We start from the raw sequence: 19665 nt of genomic DNA, 5'->3' as shown, positions 1-19665 counted from the left end.
ATGCCTTAACCCCTGGTACCTGTGAATAAGACTTTATTTGGAAACAGGGTCTTTATAGATGTAATCAAGTTAAGATGGGGGTCATACTAGATTAAGGTGAACCCTAAATCCAGTGGCTGGCATCTTTATAAGGAGAGGGAGATTTGGAGTCGGGGACACATACAGGAATGAAGGCCATGTGATGACGGAGGCAGAAACTGGAGTGATGCAAGCCAAGGACTGCTGGCCATCACCAAAAGCTGTGGAGAGGCCAGCAAGGATCCTTCCCTAGAGGCTTCAGAAGGAGCACGGCCTTGCTGACTCTTTGATTTCAGACTTCTGGCCTCCTCAACTGTCAGAGAATAAATTCCTGTTGTTTTAAGCCATACAGTCTGTGGTGATTTGTTATGGCAGCCCCAGGACACTGACACATGACCTTAAGGTAATTGCTTAACTTTTCTGATCTCCTTCCTCAAGTCTGTATTAGGATGGTTCCCTCTTTTCTACATTCCCATAGCGTCCTCCGTGAACTTCCCTTGAAGCCACATGCAGCATTCAGCAGGCTTTCTGTTCTTATGTGTCTAGTTTTCTTTCCAGAATCAGTCAATAGCTCTGTGAATGCTGGGCTAATGTATTGATCTCATTTATTCCTCTGTTCCTGTGGCTATCCCAATGTCAGGAACACAGTAGATGGTTGGGGGTAAATATTTGGGGGGGTTTGTATAAACATTAATAGCAATGCATAAGAGTGTGTTGTAAGGATAGTAGCAGAACACACCCGGCTAGTGATTGTTTTATAAGTAAGGCTAAACTAGGACATTGGGCTGTTACTTAACCCTGGGTTGTGGCTGAAACGAAGAGAGGAAAAGGAGGGCAGCAATCAGTGAGCTGTTGGGGTGTGTCTGGAGGTTGTTCAGGCTGAAGACTCCAGAGGCTGATACAGAATGTCCTCTGGGAGCAAAGGAGGTGCCAAGCGTTAGTAGCTCGGCCAGTTTTATCTCCACAAAGCCACACATTGTCAGGCGTCTTCACAAATGATTCACCTTCCCAGGCCTTTAGCTCACGCAACCCACTCATGGATCTTAGGAAAGTGTCCTGAGGACATTGGTGATTAGAGGACCTTCACCCCAAGAGTAAAATTTTCCCAACTCTGCCACACATCAGTTTTACTAAACACAGACTGATGAAAAGATATGTTGGAAAGAAAGTAGAAAGCTATGGGACAAGCAGAGGGGTCTAGTCAAGACTCTTGGATAGTATGAAAAAGTCCAAGAAGGTAGAAAGTGGTCCACCTTGAACAGGTTATATTTTCTGGCTATTGTCCGTGCAGGAAGATGAGACAGGGGGGCGGTTAGGATAAGGTCCTATGTCCCAAGCCTTTCTCCTTTAACTCTTGCATTGGTTGAAATGTTTCCTCATTTTATCTTACAAGAGTAGGGAGAGAATTTAGGCACAGAATCCATTCTCTTAGCCGTGTTATTTCAACCTGGTTTCTGACAATGAAAGAGTGTTTTGGTTCCTGGGACAAGAATATATTTCGTCTTTGCCCCCAGTTGCTGGCACAGAGCTAAAATTTTTGGATTCCCTGAGTGTTAGGGGTGAGAGGAGTGTCTTTTTTTTTTTTTTTTTTTTTTTTTTTATTTATGGCTGTGTTGGGTCTTCGCTTCTGTGAGAGGGCCCTCTCCAGTCGCAGCAAGCGGGGGCCACTCTTCATCGCGGTGCGCGGGCCTCTCACCATCGCGGCCTCTCTTGTTGTGGAGCACAGGCCCCAGACTTGCAGGCTCAGTAATTCTGGCCCACGGGCCCAGTTGCTCCGCGGCATGCGGGATCCTCCCACACCAGGGCTCGAATCCATGTCCCCTGCATCGGCAGGCAGATTCTCAACCACTGCACCACCAGGGAAGCCCGGAAGTGTGTCTTCTGTTATTCATAATAAGCCCCTTTTAACCATACCTGTGTTTATGTTAATGAGGTGACTCTTTTTTTTTTTTTGTCCGATGTTTATTCAAAATAATACAGCACAGTAGAAAGAGTCAAACGGCTCCACGTGGTGTTTTGAAATTCATCCCACCTGTTGGCTGAGTGACCTGCAGGTTGGACAGACTGCCAAAGTCTAAGGACTTCAGCATTTTCTCAGTGTCAGGTTCTACTTCAATGATTTCTTGATCCAGGGCTGAGACCTCAGGCACGTAATCAATCTCTCCTCTCTCTCACCTCCTCCTGCAGCTTGATGGAGATACGTCTCACTGGGCCTCTCTGAATCTGCTTCATCAGATGTGTGACATAGCCTGCGATCTTGTTGCAGAGCTTCTTGCTGGGAATCATGCGATCTCCTCGCACATGAGCTTGTTGGCGTGGAAGGCATTGCCCAGGCGTGTGTAGTACTTCTTGACAATGACCCGGGCCGCCTTCTTCATGGTTTTGGCGTGAGAGCCGCCCATGTTGGTGGGTCCTTGGTAGAAGAGCAATGAGGTGACTCTTTATGGACCCCTAGATGGTTTCATGGTGGAACTGGTTGCCAGAGGAACCAAGCACGTGGTTAGACGGTTGGAACTTGCAGCCCACCCTCCCCTCCAATTCTGTGAGGGGAGAGGAGTTAGACATGGTGGTCAGTCACCGATGGTCAATGATTTAACCAACCACGCCTGTGCACTGGAGCCTTCATAAAAATCCCTAGGTGATGGGGTGTGGAGAGCTTCTAGGTCGGTGAACATGTCGGAAGTTCTGGGAGGGCGGTCCACCCAGAGCGGGTATGGAAGCCCTGTGTCCCTATAGACCTCGGCCTAGGCATCTCTTCTAAATGGCAGTTCCTGAGTTATGTCCTTTCATAACAAACCAGTAATAGTAAATAAACTGTTTCCCTGAGTTCTGCAGGCCATCCTAGCAAATTGTGGAACCTGAGGAGGGGGTCGTTGGAACCCCTGAATTACAGCCAGTTGGTCAGAAGTATGGAAACTGGTGTCTGAAGTGAAGGCAGTCTTGTGATACTGAACCTTTAACCTTTGGGTCTCTGCTAACTCTGGGTAGTTAGTGTCAGAATTGAATTCAATTATAGGACTACCAGCTGGTGTCTGGAGAATAACGGACTAGGTCGTTATGGGAATAAACCCCACCCATTTGGTGCCAGAAGGTTTGTGAGTACAAACAGTTCAGAGTTTCTGACAACAAAGTGTTCTTATCATCATTATTATGTACTATTATTAATAAATAGTATTTGTAAAGTTTTTTATAGTTTACAAAGTATGTCTAAACAAACAATATCATTTGATGCTTACAACACAGTAAGGTTGTATTATTAGTACCCGTTAAGTGTTATTGCTTTCATCTCCATTCTCCAGGCTCAGGGTTGTAAAACTCAGTTAGTCCAGGGTTTGTGACGCTAAATCTATTATTCTTCTCCTAGTGCCTCTCGCAATATTACCCCAACACCTAGTGGCTAATCCACTACTTCTACTAAACTGCAGGTGTTAGTTCAGTTCTTCCAAATGCCAAGGCCAAGATGGGATTAGCTGTGCCTGACACACCTGTGAAGGGGAGGTAGCTGGGAGACCCATAAGGTGCCTTCTTGGGTCTGACACCCGTGAATGAGGTGGGAAGGAAGAAAGGTAGGGGGGCAGAGTCTTAGAGGACACTGCAGTCCCAAGAGAGTTTTAGCAAGACAATGGGGCGTTCTCAAGCTCAAGTGTGTGTGAGAGGAGTCCTACATCTTGCGGGAACGCGTCTGTCTTGGTGTCCCCCACATGCTCGTCGGCTGGGAGCAGCCTGAGAGAAGTGAAGTGTGGCTTCAACAAACTCGGGGCCAGATTCAGGGCCAGCAGCTGGGGCTGAGTCGATTTTGCTTCCAAAGAAGGAGATCTGAGGGGCCTTCTCTGGGCTACTGTGTTCTGCTCTATGAGAGTGAGGTAAAAGTGTTACTGTGCAGACTTCCCTGGTGGCGCAGTGGTTAAGAATCCACCTGCCAATGCAGGGGACCTGGGTTCAAGCGCTGGTCCGGGAGGATCCCACATGCTGCGGAGCAACTAAGCCCGTGCAGCACAACTGCTGAGCCCGTGTGCCACAACTACTGAAGCCCACGTGCCTAGAGCCTGTGCTCCGCAACAAGAGAAGCCACTGCAATGAGAAGCCCTCGCACCACAACAAAGGGTAGCCCCCGCTCACCGCAACTAGAGAAAGCCCGCGCAGCAACAAAGACCCAATGAAGCCAAAAATAAATAAATAAAGTAAATAAATTTATAAAAAAGAAAAAGTGCTGCTATGATATTCATCCAGGAGAGGCGCATGAGAAAAGTCAAGCAGGAGGAAAGAGGATCTTTCTTTGCAGTTCTCAGCAAAGAATGCAGTCCTAAGGGAGGACTCGAGTTTTCCCCTCCCAATCAAATCTGTGAACACCTTCAGGCTGAAGGACAAAAGTCTCCCCCTCACTTGCCAGAGATTTGAGTGGAGTTCATTTTTGTCGTTGGACCCTACGCTGCAGCTCTTGGAATCAACTCAGCAGTTTTGTTGATTTTCTCTCAATGAAAATTTATAAAGAAGATCCTAACTGAGTGGTTTCCCTTTTTCTTCCTGGTAATAGCCTTGAGCAGTGGGAAGGAAGAGGCTGCAGACGTCTGAGTGTGGGACTAACTGAAAGTATCCGCTGCAACTAATGACACGAATGGGGATGGAATAGGAATCTCAGAATTCTCAGAAGTTTGGCCAAACTTTTTAAAATAGGGGTTTACACCCGCTGCATCTGCTTTTTTGCTATACACTCACTTCTCAGCTCCTTTTACTCTGTCTTGGATTTCTGAATTACTCTACTGAATTACTCCCTGGATGTCACAGACGACTTCCTGCGCACCAAATGGAACAACTTTTATGTCTATTACTGATACAAGTGTTATTATTATCATTGTGATTTTCTTGTTGTTCCCAAGGGGGAAACACCTCTTCCCCCTCCTCCTCCTCCCCCTCCCCTCCTCCTCCCCCTCCTCCTCCTCCTCGTCCTCATGGCCAAAGCCACGATTCTGCTCCAAACTTCAGGAGAGCCAGGCTCTGGCAGCCAAATGAAGCACAAAAAGCATTAATCAATGAAGAAATGCAGGGCTTTTGTGTACTGCATATGTTTTGTGATGGGCGGGGGGGATGGTCAGTTTGTGTTCAGATGTATTTATCTCCAAACTCTCTGGGATGATTGAAAGAGCTCAGCAGGGAGCTGAGTTGAGTCAGACTCAGATACCAGTTCCTACTCCCGTCCCATCACTTCCTTCCATTGTGCTGTCTTGGGACATTCTTCACTTTTCTGAATCAATATTTCTTTAGTTGCAAAATAGGGGTGATTCCCAACTCACAGAGGTCTTAGGGAGATTTGATATAATAATATTATGTGATGATATGATACTATGTACTGCAAACATGGGAGGCACCCAACAGCCAGGACCGTTGTGTACAGCTGCACAGGTTGTGCACTGTGCAATGCCAAGGGTGCCATTTACACAGTTTCTGCATCACCATTTGCAGCAGCCCCATCCCCTAATGTCAGTTCCCTTCATCGCCTTTCCTCTAAATTGGAGTAAAGATATAGTGAAAAGATTACAGGGCAACTTTATAACTATACAGCCAGAACAGATGCATTAAAACAAAAAGTGATGCTCTTCTGCTTCCTTTACTTGACAAAAGGGAGTCCATTCATTTATTGGCTCAACATTCAAAGATCACTTACTAAGTGCTAGGCAGGCTAGACCCACAATAGGGGTTTCTGTTTCATTTCTGTAGAGTTTTTTATACCCTTTCCCCCTGTATCCTCACCCCAGAATGAAAGCAAAAACTGTTTCCATCCAAGACCATGTTACTTGTTCTGGGGTGGGGGGGTCTCTTCCCAAACTCAGTCTGTGTCTCTTCTCTCACCAAGAGATCTCACACCAAGCCCCCCACTGTGTGCCTGGTCTGTCGGTCCTCAGGGGACAGAGAGATTTGGGGTCACTGAGGTATTCAGTGCTATAGAATCTGAGCACTAGGAAAGCCTGCAGAATTCCACACGGCTTTGACTTTCTGTCTCTTATGAGCCTGGCCATCTGCACTTACTCATGTTTCTTCCTAAAGCTGTCAAGAGATGCTTGCAGTCAGGACCTTCCTTTCAGACATTAGTCAAATGTGTGAAAGCTGAAAATAAATAATATGTTTTGGAAGAGGGCTTCTGTTCTCTGAGAGATAAAGTATGAAGTTTCTACTTAGACCTGCATTTTAGGCATGGAAAAATATAGGCAATATTTTTCCTCCATTTTGTACATGCTCTTCAAAATCAAATATATATTGCTTTCTATCTTTGTCTCAATTGCAATACACTTATAAGATCAATAATTCTTACCATTAATATCAGACCTTTAGTTTTTCATTTCCACTAATTTTTTAACTTTTTATTTTATTGAAGTTTAGCTGATTTACAATGCTATGTTAATTTCTGCTGGACAGCAAAGTGATTCAGCTATACATATATATGTATCTATATTCTATTTCATATTCTTTTTCATTATGATTTATCACAGGATATTGAATATAGTTCCCTGTGCTATACAGTAGGGCCTTTTTGTTTCTCTATTCTATGCATAATAATTTCCATCTGCTAATCCCAGACTCCCAATCCATCCCTCCCCAACCCCTCCTCCCCCTTGGCAACCACAAATCTGTTCTCTATGTCTGCGAGTCTGTTTCTGTTTTGTAGATAAGTTCATTTGTGTCATATTTTAGATTCCACATATAAGTGATATCATATGGTGTTTGTCTTTCTCTTTCTGACTTACTTCACTTAGTATGATAATCTCTAGGTCCATCCATGTTGCTGCAAATGGCATTATTTCATTCTTTTTTATGGCTGAGTAGTATTCCATTATATATATGTACCACATCTTCTTTATCCATTCGTCTGTCAATGAGCATTTAGATTGTTTCCACTAATTTTTATATAACAATTTAAAAATGCAATTAGGTGCATAAGTACACACGGATATAGAAAGACAGCACCCAAACCCTGCTGGAGCTTGGCAGGTAGTGCCACCATGCTCAGTCCTACCTGGTAATTTATCAAACACTCATGTGATGGAATATTATGCAGCCATTAAGAAAGATGAAAAGATGTGCATGCATTTATACAGAAAAACATGTATAATACACTATTAAATAAAAAGCTGGCTATAAAACAGTATATACAATAAAATCTCATTTTAATTATATACTGTTATATAGGATATAAATAGCTAACATTTATTGAACACTTACTAGGTACCAGGCACTGATTTAAGATTTTACTCATGTTATCTCATTGGATCCTCCTAAAACACTGTAAGGAAGATACTATTTTTATCCCAATTATACAGATGAGAAAATTGAATCAAAGTTTGAGTGAATTGTCCAGATCACAGAGTCAGTAAGTAATGGAGCGCTGACTCTGGACCCACATATGCTCTTAGCCACCAGGCTATACTATATAAACCTCCTCAAAGTTGAAAGCAAGATTAACAGTGGCTATTTCTTGCTTTAAACCCATTCTTGAAATGGGTCATTTTCTTCTTTAAGCTTATCTGCTTATATAAAACCCATTTTATCTTACATAAAATCCATATCTTATATAAAATTCATATATATACAGATAGAATTATACATGTATATAACATATTTATATATAAATATTTGTATATATTTATATATAAATATGTTTGTATGTAACATATTTGTATATAACATATAACATATGAATGTCTTACACTGGAAAAATAACCAGTTAATAAGAATTAGAAAAAAGAATACAACCTGTGAAAGGAGTTTTATAAATCTTTCTTTCTGTCTGTTGAGCTCTAGATGTATTTCAGGGCCACTTTGCAGCATTATTCATCTGCCTGTAATCTTTTTAAATACTCCAAGGCCTAATTGTTTAGTTGCTTAATGAAAGAGATTCCCTTTGAGATTCTCTAACAAGCTTAATAATGCCTTTCAAAAAGAGCTGAGTAACCAGTTAAATGGAATTATATAGGCATGACTATTTGCTGTTATAAGTCAATTTTGATATTTTCAGACTTTGTAATTGGTTGTGCCTTTTCTGACTCTGGGGCAAATGAACATGTCATACTTCTCAGTTTGTCAGCACAAAAGAAAATTGTTGTAAAGCTTTGCTTCCTGATATATATTTCATTGTGAGATGTTAGAAAACATGCCCTGTCAAATGCTGAACAGACACTTTTACAAAAGGTCATGCTGACCATTGGAAAATTAGCTGGTGAATATAATTCCATTTGTCTTAGCAGTTCAATTAATCTTACAGTTTTAGGGTATGTGAGTACGGTGGAGGGGAGCAAAATCAATACGATGCCTGGAGTACAATCTCTGAATTTGAAGCAGCACAGGTTTCCTTAGGATCAGAGGAAAATGCCTAGTGAATGTACCGGAGCTGTGGCTTTGTGGAATGTTATCACTGGGGAGGTCTGTCCAGGGCCATTACCCAGCAGCTAGTTATCTCTGTTCAAGCTTAGAGCTTAGATCTAGGAGTCTGGCATCATCCTTTGGAGACAGAGAATTCTCATTCCCTGGTCCTAGCTTCAGCTCATTTATCTTTAAGGTTTACTGACAGAGATAAAGGACAAGTGCATATTTTTAAAGAGGATTTTGGGGCATGAAAATACAAGGTTCTCAGTATTGGTGTTTTTTATCACAGCAATTGCTTTCTTAATGCTGGAGGAGATGTGGGTATAACCTGGGTTCCCCAAGCGAGAAGCCTGCCCAATAGTAATAGCTGCATTTATACTTCCGCTGTAGAAGTCATCACAGACTGCCTGGTATTAGCTGTGTGTATGTATAGAACACAGCTTTAATAATAGTAATAAGAGCAGCTGTAATGATTTCCTGCTACGTGACACTCGCTAATAAGCTCTTTACATACGTTTGTTTTGTTAATTTCATCCCATCACCTGATGAGGCAGATCCTCCTTATTATCCCCATTTGTTCATGAGGACATGGGGGCTCTCAGAGGCGAAGCCACTTGTCCAAGGTTACAAAGCTGCTGCAGAGGAGCAGAGTCGAGGCTCATAACCACGTGTGCCCAACTCCAAAGCCCCTGTGTGTTAAATCTCTGTGCCACACTGATGTGGAGGACACCCAGGTGGGGTATACTGCAGCATGGCTAGTGCCAGGGGTTGATGAGGTGGGTGGGAGAAGAAGGGGTCATTGTAGCAGCAAACCTGGGAAGTTTGTTTCCAATTTATTGTTCCCCGCCCCCGACTCCTAACAACCCAATACAGTTCTGGGGAGAAGCCAGGGACCAACAGTCACCCTTGACTCTCAGAGAAAAGTCCTGCTGCCATCTGTAGGAGAGGAATTCAAGCAAATTGTAAGCTATTGTTTCAAATTCTACCACAGGTGCCATTTCATTATTTAAAAGATTGCATTTGTTTTCAGAGGTACAATTGGTATTACTAATAGACAATGGCCCTTGCTCAGTCAGCCTGAGTCTGCCTCCAGGTCTCGCAGAAAATTCAGAAAGAAATAAGCATAGTGGCTGTATCAATTTACACTCCCACCAACAGTGCAAGAGGGTTCCCTTTTCTCCACACCCTCTCCAGCATTTATTGTTTGTAGATTTTTTGATGATGGCCACTCTGACTGGTGTGAGGTGATACCTCATTGTAGTTTTGATTTGCGTTTCTCTAATGATTAGTGATGTTGAGCATCCTTTCATGTGTTGGTTGGCAATCTGTATATCTTCTTTGGAGAAATGTCTATTTAGGTCTTCTGCCCATTTTTGGATTGGGTTGTTTGTTTTTTTGATATTGAGCTGCATGAGCTGCTTGTAAATTTTGGAGATTAATCCTTTGTCAGTTGCTTCATTTGCAAGTATCTTCTCCCATTCTGAGGGTTGTCTTTTGGTCTTGTGTATGTTTTCCTTTCCTGTGCAAAAGCTTTTAAGTTTCATTAGGTCCCATTTGAAAAAGAAAAAAAGAAAGAAAGAAGCAGACCCAGGGTCTGGTTAGAGAAGAATGAAGCCAGTGGGAGGGGTCCTCGCCAGGCTAGGAAATCTGAATAGATTTCTCCAAAGTAAGCTTTCCTTTTTCTGTACGCATTTGCTCTGTACGATTGTAAGTGTTATGAATTGCTTGATAGTAACCATTATGGTTTTCCATATTTTTTATGCTTAGTCTACACTACAAACTTTTGTTTGGTTTGATGGTTTGGATACACACACACACACACACACACACACACACATACACACATAGAGTTTCTCATATTTAAACAGGGATAATAATTATCTTACAAATAGTGGTTAGGATGGGAAAAATATAGATAAAGTTCTCTAGCATAATGGGTGACACATAATTGTTACACAATTCCAAATTTTCTACAGGAACTAAATAGTATTTTATAATTGACAGAAAATAAATGCAAACTTTTAATTTAAAATTTCTTCAGTTATTCCACAATTGAGAATTCAACTAATGGGTCTGTGTGTATGTGTCCCAAAAGTGTACACACATACACACACACACACACGTATATTGCTTGAAAGCATAAAAAGTATATTTTCTAAGAGCTGCTATTTAAGAGCTATCAAAGCTCCAAGAAAAGAGATCACCTTTTTATAAGTATTTCAACTTATGATGGTTACTTGCATAAATTATTTGTTTTTTAATGGATTTCCTGGGATTGACCAGCACTTAATTAACTTACTCCATCACAGAAGAGCATAAGGAGAGAGTGTTTGTCATTTTCCTGGGGATCTGTCACAGTTTTGTTGAGATTCTTTTGGTGGCAAATATCAGAAACTCGCTTCAAATTAGCTTAAGTGCAGAGTGGAATTTACTGGAAGACACTGAGGTCGTAACTCCTGAAATCAAAGAAAAGGCCAAGTGACCCAGAGGTCAGGAGAGGAGGAGTGAAGGAGAAACCTCTAAACCCCAGTTTGTGGGCTTTCCTTCTGGGGCCTCGTCATCCTCATCACTCAGCCCCCTTTTCCCATTTGCATTGTTTCTTGATTTCAGTGCTTGAGAGAGAGGAGCTGAGTGGTCCAGCTGGGGTCAGGTGTCCACGCCTACTCCCATCACCTGTGACCGGAAAAGCAGGGTCTCACTGTAGAACCATGGCTGCTGGGGGCCCATGCCCGTGTATGTGTGTACGTGTTTTTGTGCAGGCGTGTTTAGGTATGTGTGACCAGGGGTGCCATGGTGGAGGGGGTGGTCCTCAGGGATCTGGGACTGGACTGACACCCCCAAATGTCTTCTCCACACACAGTTATTGCTCTAGAGGGGTAGAAACTTCCATTCCTCTTATATTTTAATAATATTGCTCCTAGGTCACCTCCCCTCTCTGGATCTTGGTATCCTAACCGGAAGTCGCATAGGCGATACCTAAGCACCCTTTGAACTTTAACAAAGCTCACCAATAGGACTTCATCCAGCACCTGGGGAGTCTCTCTCAATGGAACATTCGGCTGGCCAGGGTGGGTGACGGGTTCCACTTGGAAATACCTACTGCCTTTTGTAAAGGGACTGCCAAGAATGAATCATGTTAGAAATACGTCCTTTTAAAAGAATCACCTTTGCCGTAGCATGCCTGTGATCACCTGCATGCCTGTGTCCTGTCATCTTTGCCGAAGTCCACTTCCTGCAGTTAGCTAATCACCTGCCTGCAATGGGCTGGAAGGAGATGAAAGAGACTTACCCTTTGGCTGGGGGTCAGGGGCCTAGGTGTTGACCCTGGGTCTGCCTTTATTACGGATGGAGACTTGGTTACTTAGTATCAACTGTCAGGACTTTGATTTCCTCATCTTCAAACTGGGATCAGAATCCCCATCTTACCCAAAGAGTAGGGAGAAGGAATAATATATGTGAACATACCTTTGACGTTGTAGAACTCTATGTAAATGTTAAGTCTATTCTCCATTTAAAAATCTGCCAACCCGTTATCTCTTGGGTGTGTTAAACCACATGCATCTGTGCTTGCAATCAACCAGAGACCCTACTTTCTCTGGGCCATGTGGCAGAGGAACAAAATCTGTGATTATTTTCTTTGAACTACTCTTTCATTTTAGAAACTGCGACATCTTCAGAGAAAATAAATATTCTGTGATATTCACAGCTGTACCCCTATGAGAGTAATTAAGAGACTCTCAGAGGCAAAGTTATATATAAAATATCCCCAGGAGATTCATTTTTCCACTGAAATATTCCATAAAGATGAGAATCACTCCTCACACTCCCACCCGCTCCCACCTTGTTCCCGTTCCCTGAAGACACAAAATCCTTGAAGTATTATTGAGGTTACTTATATTTCGTTTCAAATATGAAACGTAGTTATCTAGGCTCTTAAGATTTAACATTTACACATAAAGGGTCACCACAAATAATTAAATATCGTTCAGAAAAGGTGAATAATTTGTTTTCCTGCAAAAAATAGCCTTAAACCTATAAAAGATCCTTCCCACTCTGAAAATAATTCATACCTCTTGACCCTCAGAAATTTCTGGCCATGGACTTGGGGTACATCCTTGAGTGATGGACCCATCTGTCCAGAACCGGCTCATCTCACAGGGCTTGTGAATGATCATGCAAATCTGCTTCACAAGCCTCATTGGCTGGCAGCTGAAATTCCAAAGACAAGATCATTGGCAGCATCAACAGCTACAGAGGCATTAAGGACAAGGATTAGAAAGGGCTTTTGTTTAGAGAGGAGGCAGCCATTGGTGACTTCAGAGACATCACTCTATGTCGGCAGAATGACAGGGCACAGAAGCCAGAATGCAAGGACTTAAAGCAGGTTGGGGTGTTGAGGAAATGGAAGCAGAGGTACCCATTTGCTTGATAGATACATTAGCAATGAAAGGAAGGAGAATAATAGAACAGTGGCTCAAAGGAGGTGAGGCATGTATTTTCTTAGTTACTTATAGCCAAAACATGCCCATGTTTCAAGGTCAAGGAGAAGGAGCTAGTGAGATCCACCAGCTGTAAGTTGTGCAATCTTGGACAAGATACCCTACTTTTCTGAACCTAAAAATCTTCTTCCATAAAATAGGGGTAATGATACTGCATATTGATACTATATATTCCATTGGTAATGAGGTAGTTTGTGGACACTTAGCTTTACATTGTACATGGCACCCTTTAAGTGGTCAACAAATAAGAAGATGATTAACAAAGGGAAGGAGGTAGAGGAGGAAGCAAAAGAGGCAGCCAAAGCAGCAACAGAGAGGGAAGAGGAGGGGAGGGAGACTGTATTGGAGAAGCTGGAAAGGGACCACTGCAATCAGATGGGAAAAGGATGGATGGCTGTGTAGACAGAGAGGCTCTCTGGCAAACAGGGGCACAGGTTGGGAGGCTCCTGAGGGACGTTCCCAATTTCCTCAACAAAGGACACATGGTTTTCTTTGAAACAACAGCAAGAAGGGGACAATTAGGGGAGAGAAGAAAAGCTTCGGGATTACCTAAGTGAAGCACATACTAAGACTCCACAGAGGTGAACAAGGAGCTTATAGAGTAGCCACAAGAGTCCATTTGAATAAGAAGAAAAGTCCACGTCAGAAGTGCAGGTAAGGGCAGAGCAGAAGGTCAAGGGAGAGGGGATAACGGAGTGGAGGTGAGGACAAGTCTGTCTTTCCTTCCCTTTTTTTGTCTTTTCTTCTTCCCTCTTTCCCTCTCCCTTCATCTCCATCCTTTCGTTCTTTCTTTCCTTCTCCCTTAAGGGGTAATATACACAGTAGAAAGAGTTCTTAATTGTTCCTTCTTCTGTGTTTTCTATCTTCTTGTGAAACTTAAAGGATCGATATTCAATCTGTAGGTTCTTGTGAACATACTGAGCTCTTTGGAAAAAGGAGCTATAAAAAGGGGAAATAATAGCAAAATTAATGTTGAAAGTCTTAGACTATTAGCATTATAACATGCAGCCTGAAAATGGATCCCAGAGCCCGAGAAGCTTAGGTATGACAAAGAAAAATGTAAGCTTAATTGGAAATCTCTCCCAGACTCATATCTTCATGCACTATTTACTCTGTTTGGGGGCTTTCCTTGTGATTAGGCTATTAAAATGCAATAACTCTCCCTTTTCAGGCTACTGAGGCAATGTCTTTTTTCTCAAGCAAAACATAAAAATAAAAAAAGCTAGAATTAGAAACATGGCTTTACATATCATCTAAAATATCTTTGAATGAATCTACCAATTTATTGAGGAAATGTTTTAGTGAGAACTGGCTATGTGCTAGGCATTGTGCATTTCATGGGGGGATAAGTCCCATAGTTCCTATAATCATGGGCACTCATCACCTTTAGAAGAAATTCCAATTCTGGGCACCATGGCAAATTAACATAAGCCAAACCTACTCTGGAGATTTTAAGGAAAAAAATCAAAAGACATGTGGATGGTTCCCAGCACTTAACATCAAAACCATGGAAAACCCACGGGAAGACAGAAGGTGGATGAGTCCTTGTGTGGAAGAAAAGTGACGGCCCAGATCAGGAGGATCCCAGGGATGCAGGCGGGAGATGTGCTTGGGAGGGCTGACGGAGTGTACCTTTTCCTTCTCCCACCTTGATCTCAGTGGACTATTGACGCTTGACGCTTTCGTGGCAAATCACCTCCCCAGCCCAGCACTTATCAGAGGTAGTGATAAGTGACATTGGGGCAGAGCTGGAGCCCCTCTGTGGTGATAACAAACATGGCGAGGCTGGTCATCCCCTGAATATTTCCTCCTCATATCCCCCAATCCCAAAGCAAAGAGGAACAGTCTTTGGGAAAGAGCAGTTCCCAAGGTTCTCTGAGGGTGCGGGTCCCTGGGGGGTATGGGGGTGAGGGATAGGAAGGAAGGGGGAGAAGCACACTGGGAGTGGCTGCTTCCTAATTGCAGAATCCGCCAGAGTCTGTCCAGGACCACCCCCTACCTCACAGCCTAAGCCTTTGCCTCTCCCTCAGGTACACATTACATCAACCGAAATTCCCAAGGCAAGACACATAGTCGGGGAGAAATAACGAGACCTCTGCAGAGCACACGTACCCCGAAAGGCAACATACTGAAAACCTCTACTGGAGAATTTTAAATAAGCCTGATAAATATCATTTAAAAAAAGGAAGGAGAGATATTTGAAACACAAAGTAAGAACACGCAGTTGTGAATAAGAAGAGATGGGAGATCTTGAGCATGAAAAATGAAAGTGTAGAAGTGAAGAACCCAATCAATGAGTTGGAGAGCTGAATGGATACATCCAAAGAAGAGAGACTGATTCAGGAGAGAGAAATTAGGTGTGGGAAGTATGGGTGAGTAAAGGAATTAACTCATTTTATTTCTGTTTAGATATGCAATGACCTCCTATTACTTCTCCCGTACAAACCAAAGCATAGCCATGACAACCAAAACAAAGATTCTAGATGAGACCAACAAGACAAGGGGGAAGTAATGCAAGATGGATGAAAGTGTGTGAATGTTCTTCTAAGGGAAAAAACCCCACCAATAATAATAAAGCAAATAGCAGATAAAATCTAATTAATAAATATATAATAAAAATAATGCATTTTGGTAGGGGGAGGGGAGATGGAATGAAGAGTGAATGGGAGGGAGCTGTTGCCTTATTAATCTTTGGGGTAAAAAACACATTCTCAAGTGTATATAAATCATGTAAATCATTGAGAATGTGTCCCTTTGGATCAAATGAGCCTCCTCTGGGACCTAATTTCTGAAATCCATGTTCAATTTAAGGTCTTATTTTCAATGGCTCCCTCTCAGAATTGGACCCTTCCATACTCAAGTCACACTTTAGGGATCGCTGAATGCAAATTATAAAGACATTGTTGGGATATCATTTCCACTATTTTTTTCCACATCTTCTCCTGGGCCACTAGAGTTTGGATTACAAACCATCCTCGGGAAGTTTCCATGCCTTTGGTGTTTCTGAGCCCGGTTCATTGAATAAGAGGATGATTCATAACTAGAATGATATAACTTCCACTCTGAAGGACCACTTGCTCCCATTTCTCCAGTTACCTGCCTTTTTCTCCACAATGGCTTTTATCACAGCTTTTCATCTGAATTCAGTTCATTGGTCATCCTCTAATTAGCCAAAAGTGTCAGCTCATGCCTGGTCAATTATCTGGTTACCTGCAGTATCAATCAACAAGACATCTCCTCTGATTTAATTTGTAGGCTCACAGCACTGAGACAGCATGGGGTCCTTTGCTGTCAGAGATTTATTAGGGCGAGAGGATTTATTGCCCTCTCAGCGATATTTCCTTCATGGTTACCAGCTTCTCATTAGAGTTGGTTAAACTGCCTTTGTGATGCACCCTGTAGCCTGGGTTTCCACTTGGAAAGGTATTTTTTACTCCAAGGGGACTTGGTGATAGCACCAACCTGCAAGCAATAACTTCAGGAATCACATGGGAGAACACTCACCATAACAGCCTGGAGAAGGGCGATGGGAGGCCTGGAATCTCCTTTATGCTTTGGGGTAACTGAATTTAATGATTGATGCTTATAGAAGGATCATAATTAGACCTTGAATTAAGGTTTCTCTAAAAAAGTGATGTCAAATTTCTTGAGACTCACAATATATTTTGTGGAGGCAGTAATTGGATAGGATTGAATCTTAAAGGACAGGCTTTTTAACAAATTGTGTTTCTCCGTTTGGGTAAATTTCTCCTCAACTCAAGGTTAAGAACTTCTTTATGCGTTCAGCTTTTACTGAGCACCTATTATATGCAAGATTTATGCTAGGTATTGGGGATATTTGGCAAAGTATCTTGGTTTGTTTATCTGAAAAAGGACAGTAATAGAATTCTCCAAAGCTCTTCTAGTAGGTAAGATCTTTGATTCTCACCATGCTCTGAGAAAGAATCAAATCAAAGCTGTACCTTCTCTTAGAAAAAATTCCCTAAACAGATACAGTGCTGAATTTCTCAGGATATGCTTTTTGTTTATCTTACCCCATCACAACTAGGGAGTACCAGGGGGTGCTTAATTCAGACCTGGAATGGAATATATTATTTGAACTCTCTTTTTCTCAGCAGAGGTACAGGGAGCAAATCAGCCAAGCCCATGAAAGAATCTAGAGTTGACCCTTGAACAATGTTGGGGTCAGGGGTACTCACCTTCTGCACAGTAGAAAATCCGCTTGTAATTTACGGTTGGTCTCTCCGTATTTACTCTGCATGCGAAGATTCAACCAACCCTGGATCGTGTAGTGCTGTCGTATTTCCTATGGAAAAAAATCCGTGTATAAGTGGACTCATGCAGTTCAACTGTGTTGTTCAAGGGTCAAGTGTATAGTACTATTTTAGGCATTCAGTTTTCTATTTATTTTTTGCTATGAACCTACTTCTGTATTTACAACTTTAGATTGAAAAGCATGTATATAATAGCTATTAAATTGCCCTTCTGCCTTTCCAAATTGGACAAGTGATACTTTGACTAAAAAAATAATGTGTGATGCTTTTCCATCCTCTGGGGGGCAGGGAGTGGGCCGGGGCGGGGGCGGGGAGCGGAAGTTAAATTCTAATAACAAGATACCAAAGGTCACATTTCCAGGCATGAGGCAAGCTCCAAGGACTAGCTCCCTGTCTGCAAGTAATGCACATTATTGTGAGGTCCTGCAGTTAGGATTTTAGGTGCCTTTACATGTTCCAAATCCACCAATGGTGGGACTGTCAATAGGTACATCCTCTTTGGAAAAAAGTTTGGCATTCCTGTTACATTTGAAGATACACCTACTGAATGATCCAGAAACCTTATCACGAGACAAATACCCTAGAGAAACTTCTGCACGAGGATTCCAATGTACAGGAGCAAGAACGAGTTTAGCAGCAAAATGTAAACAACCCGAATGTCTCTCAGCTCAGGGATGATAGAACGGATACATCACGTCATGGTTACATAATGTCCTACGACAGCAATCAGAAGAATAAACCTCAATTATGCACATCTGTGTGAATGAATTTTACAAGCATGATGTTGTTCACATACGGTAGGACGCCATTCATACAAAGTTCAAAACGAGAAAACTAAGCTATATTGTTCAGTGTTAAAAATATGAAGAAGGCCAACAAAATGATTACTATGAAAATCAACATTCTAGCTGTGATTAGGAAAGAGCACAGGGGTTTGGGGGGGCTAGGCAGGCAATATGTATTGTTTCTTGGCCTGGGTAGTAGTGGCAAAGGTATTTCACTGATAACTATTAAATTGTGTATATGTTTTTATGCACTTTTCTATTTGTCTGTTATATTTCAAATAAAGGAAAAGTATCTCCCTTTCTTGGAACTGTCTTCCAGTGCTTTTGACTTATGCCTGTCAGGATTTTCTCAGACCTGCTTCCCTCTATCCCAGATGCCTGGGCATCTTCACACTGTCAGCCAGGGGCTGCTGCTGCGTTTAGCTGTGCCGCAGAAGGCAGAGACGATTGGCTGATGATGTCCTTCCTGTCATCAGCAGAGCTCACGTTTTTCCTCGTGTCAGTGCCTCGAATGATCCACGTTTCTCAGGAGGTTCACTGCCCTGCACAGCCTGCAGCCCACTGACAGCTCCCAGGGCTCCGCCGACAAGGCGATGGTGCCCATACTCATATAACTATGGGGCGTAGAAATGCTGTGGGGAGAAGAGTAGGGTTCGACTGAAGGAGAAGAAGAACTAGGGGAGGGAGCTGCTGATGCCGGAGGAGGAACAGTCCCTCAGATTATGCATTCCCCGCCCCGACCCCCCATACTGCCATATGCTGCCAAACACTCCCGGGTGAAGAAACACATCAGCACTAACACAAAGGTGTGGTGAAGTTAATTGAGTTCATTCATTCATTCAGCAAGTATGACTGATTCACTACTGGTGCTCAGAACAGACCCAGCTGTTGGAGAGGTTTAGAAACACAAACCATACCCTGGGGAAGTCAAAGACAAAATATAGACAGGCGAGCAGCTGCATCTTCTGATGCACGTGATGAGAAACACAAGCAGAGGGTACTAACGGGAGATGGGGTGTATCTAACGGGAGGTGGGGCGTATCTAACGGGAGGTGGGGCGTATCTAACGGGAGGTGGGGGTGTATCTAATGGGAGGTGGGGTGTATCTAACGGGAGGTGGGGTGTATCTAACGGGAGGTGGGGTGTATCTAACGGGAGATGGGGTGTATCTAACGGGAGGTGGGGTGTATCTAATGGGAGGAAGGGAACGTGGAGGGGGCGCAGCTATTTGGTTGGTCCACAGACAGTTTGAACTCACTGTGGCCAAATCTTAAATCATCATCTTCTATCCCATAACCCCCTCCTCCCCCTGTATTCCCAATCCAGGGTAAGGCATCCCCATCTTTCCTCATGAGAACCCAGGAGTGGGAAAAACCAAGCAGAAACTAGGAGTCATGTTTAGATGTGGTCTCTCGCCTGCTGTCTCCTTCAACAATCGCTAACGCTGGGCTTCAAGGACTGCCATTCGATAGCATTCTTCTGGACCAGAGGTCTGAAGAAATGGAGAACTAAAACAAAGAGTAGCAGATGGCAGTAGCACCAAAATCTCCTCTAGGGAGCGGCTCAGTAGAAGACATGAGGCTTTAGATCTGTGGACCAAAGAGACTTGCAAACACTGAACCTTACAATTTGTTAGGGTCACCCACTCAGTCACAGCAGTGGGGCAGGATATCCCACATGGATTGTCTGTCCAGGTAAGAAGACCAAGGGCATGGAGAAGCAGAGAAAATCTTG

At 42.9% G+C, this 19665-nt stretch overlaps 1 protein-coding gene, 1 long non-coding RNA gene and 1 pseudogene across 4 annotated transcripts in view; 1 reads left to right on the top strand and 2 right to left on the bottom strand.

The window, feature by feature from the left end:
* Positions 1–19665, top strand: part of LOC309635585 — a 712727-nt gene that overhangs the window by 173644 nt on the left and 519418 nt on the right. The gene's annotated exons all lie outside the window — the stretch shown is intronic.
* On the bottom strand, positions 1894–5585 carry LOC309635573 (small ribosomal subunit protein eS17 pseudogene; annotated as a pseudogene). The gene has a single exon. The product of its transcript is annotated as a small ribosomal subunit protein eS17 pseudogene (transcript).
* PLPP4 (phospholipid phosphatase 4) overlaps positions 5638–19665 on the bottom strand; it is a 567241-nt gene continuing 553213 nt past the window's right edge. For both annotated transcript variants that reach the window (XM_082407042.1, XM_082407041.1), the window contains one exon: positions 5638–17178. In XM_082407042.1, the coding sequence (XP_082263168.1) occupies positions 17123–17178 (56 nt within the window). In that variant the 3' untranslated portion in view covers positions 5638–17122. The remainder of the gene's footprint in view (positions 17179–19665) is intronic.

This window comes from Balaenoptera borealis (assembly GCF_965194805.1).
Source record: "Balaenoptera borealis genome assembly, chromosome: 10".
In the NCBI taxonomy this organism is placed as follows: domain Eukaryota; kingdom Metazoa; phylum Chordata; class Mammalia; order Artiodactyla; family Balaenopteridae; genus Balaenoptera; species Balaenoptera borealis.
This window is presented reverse-complemented; position numbering and strand designations above follow the sequence as displayed.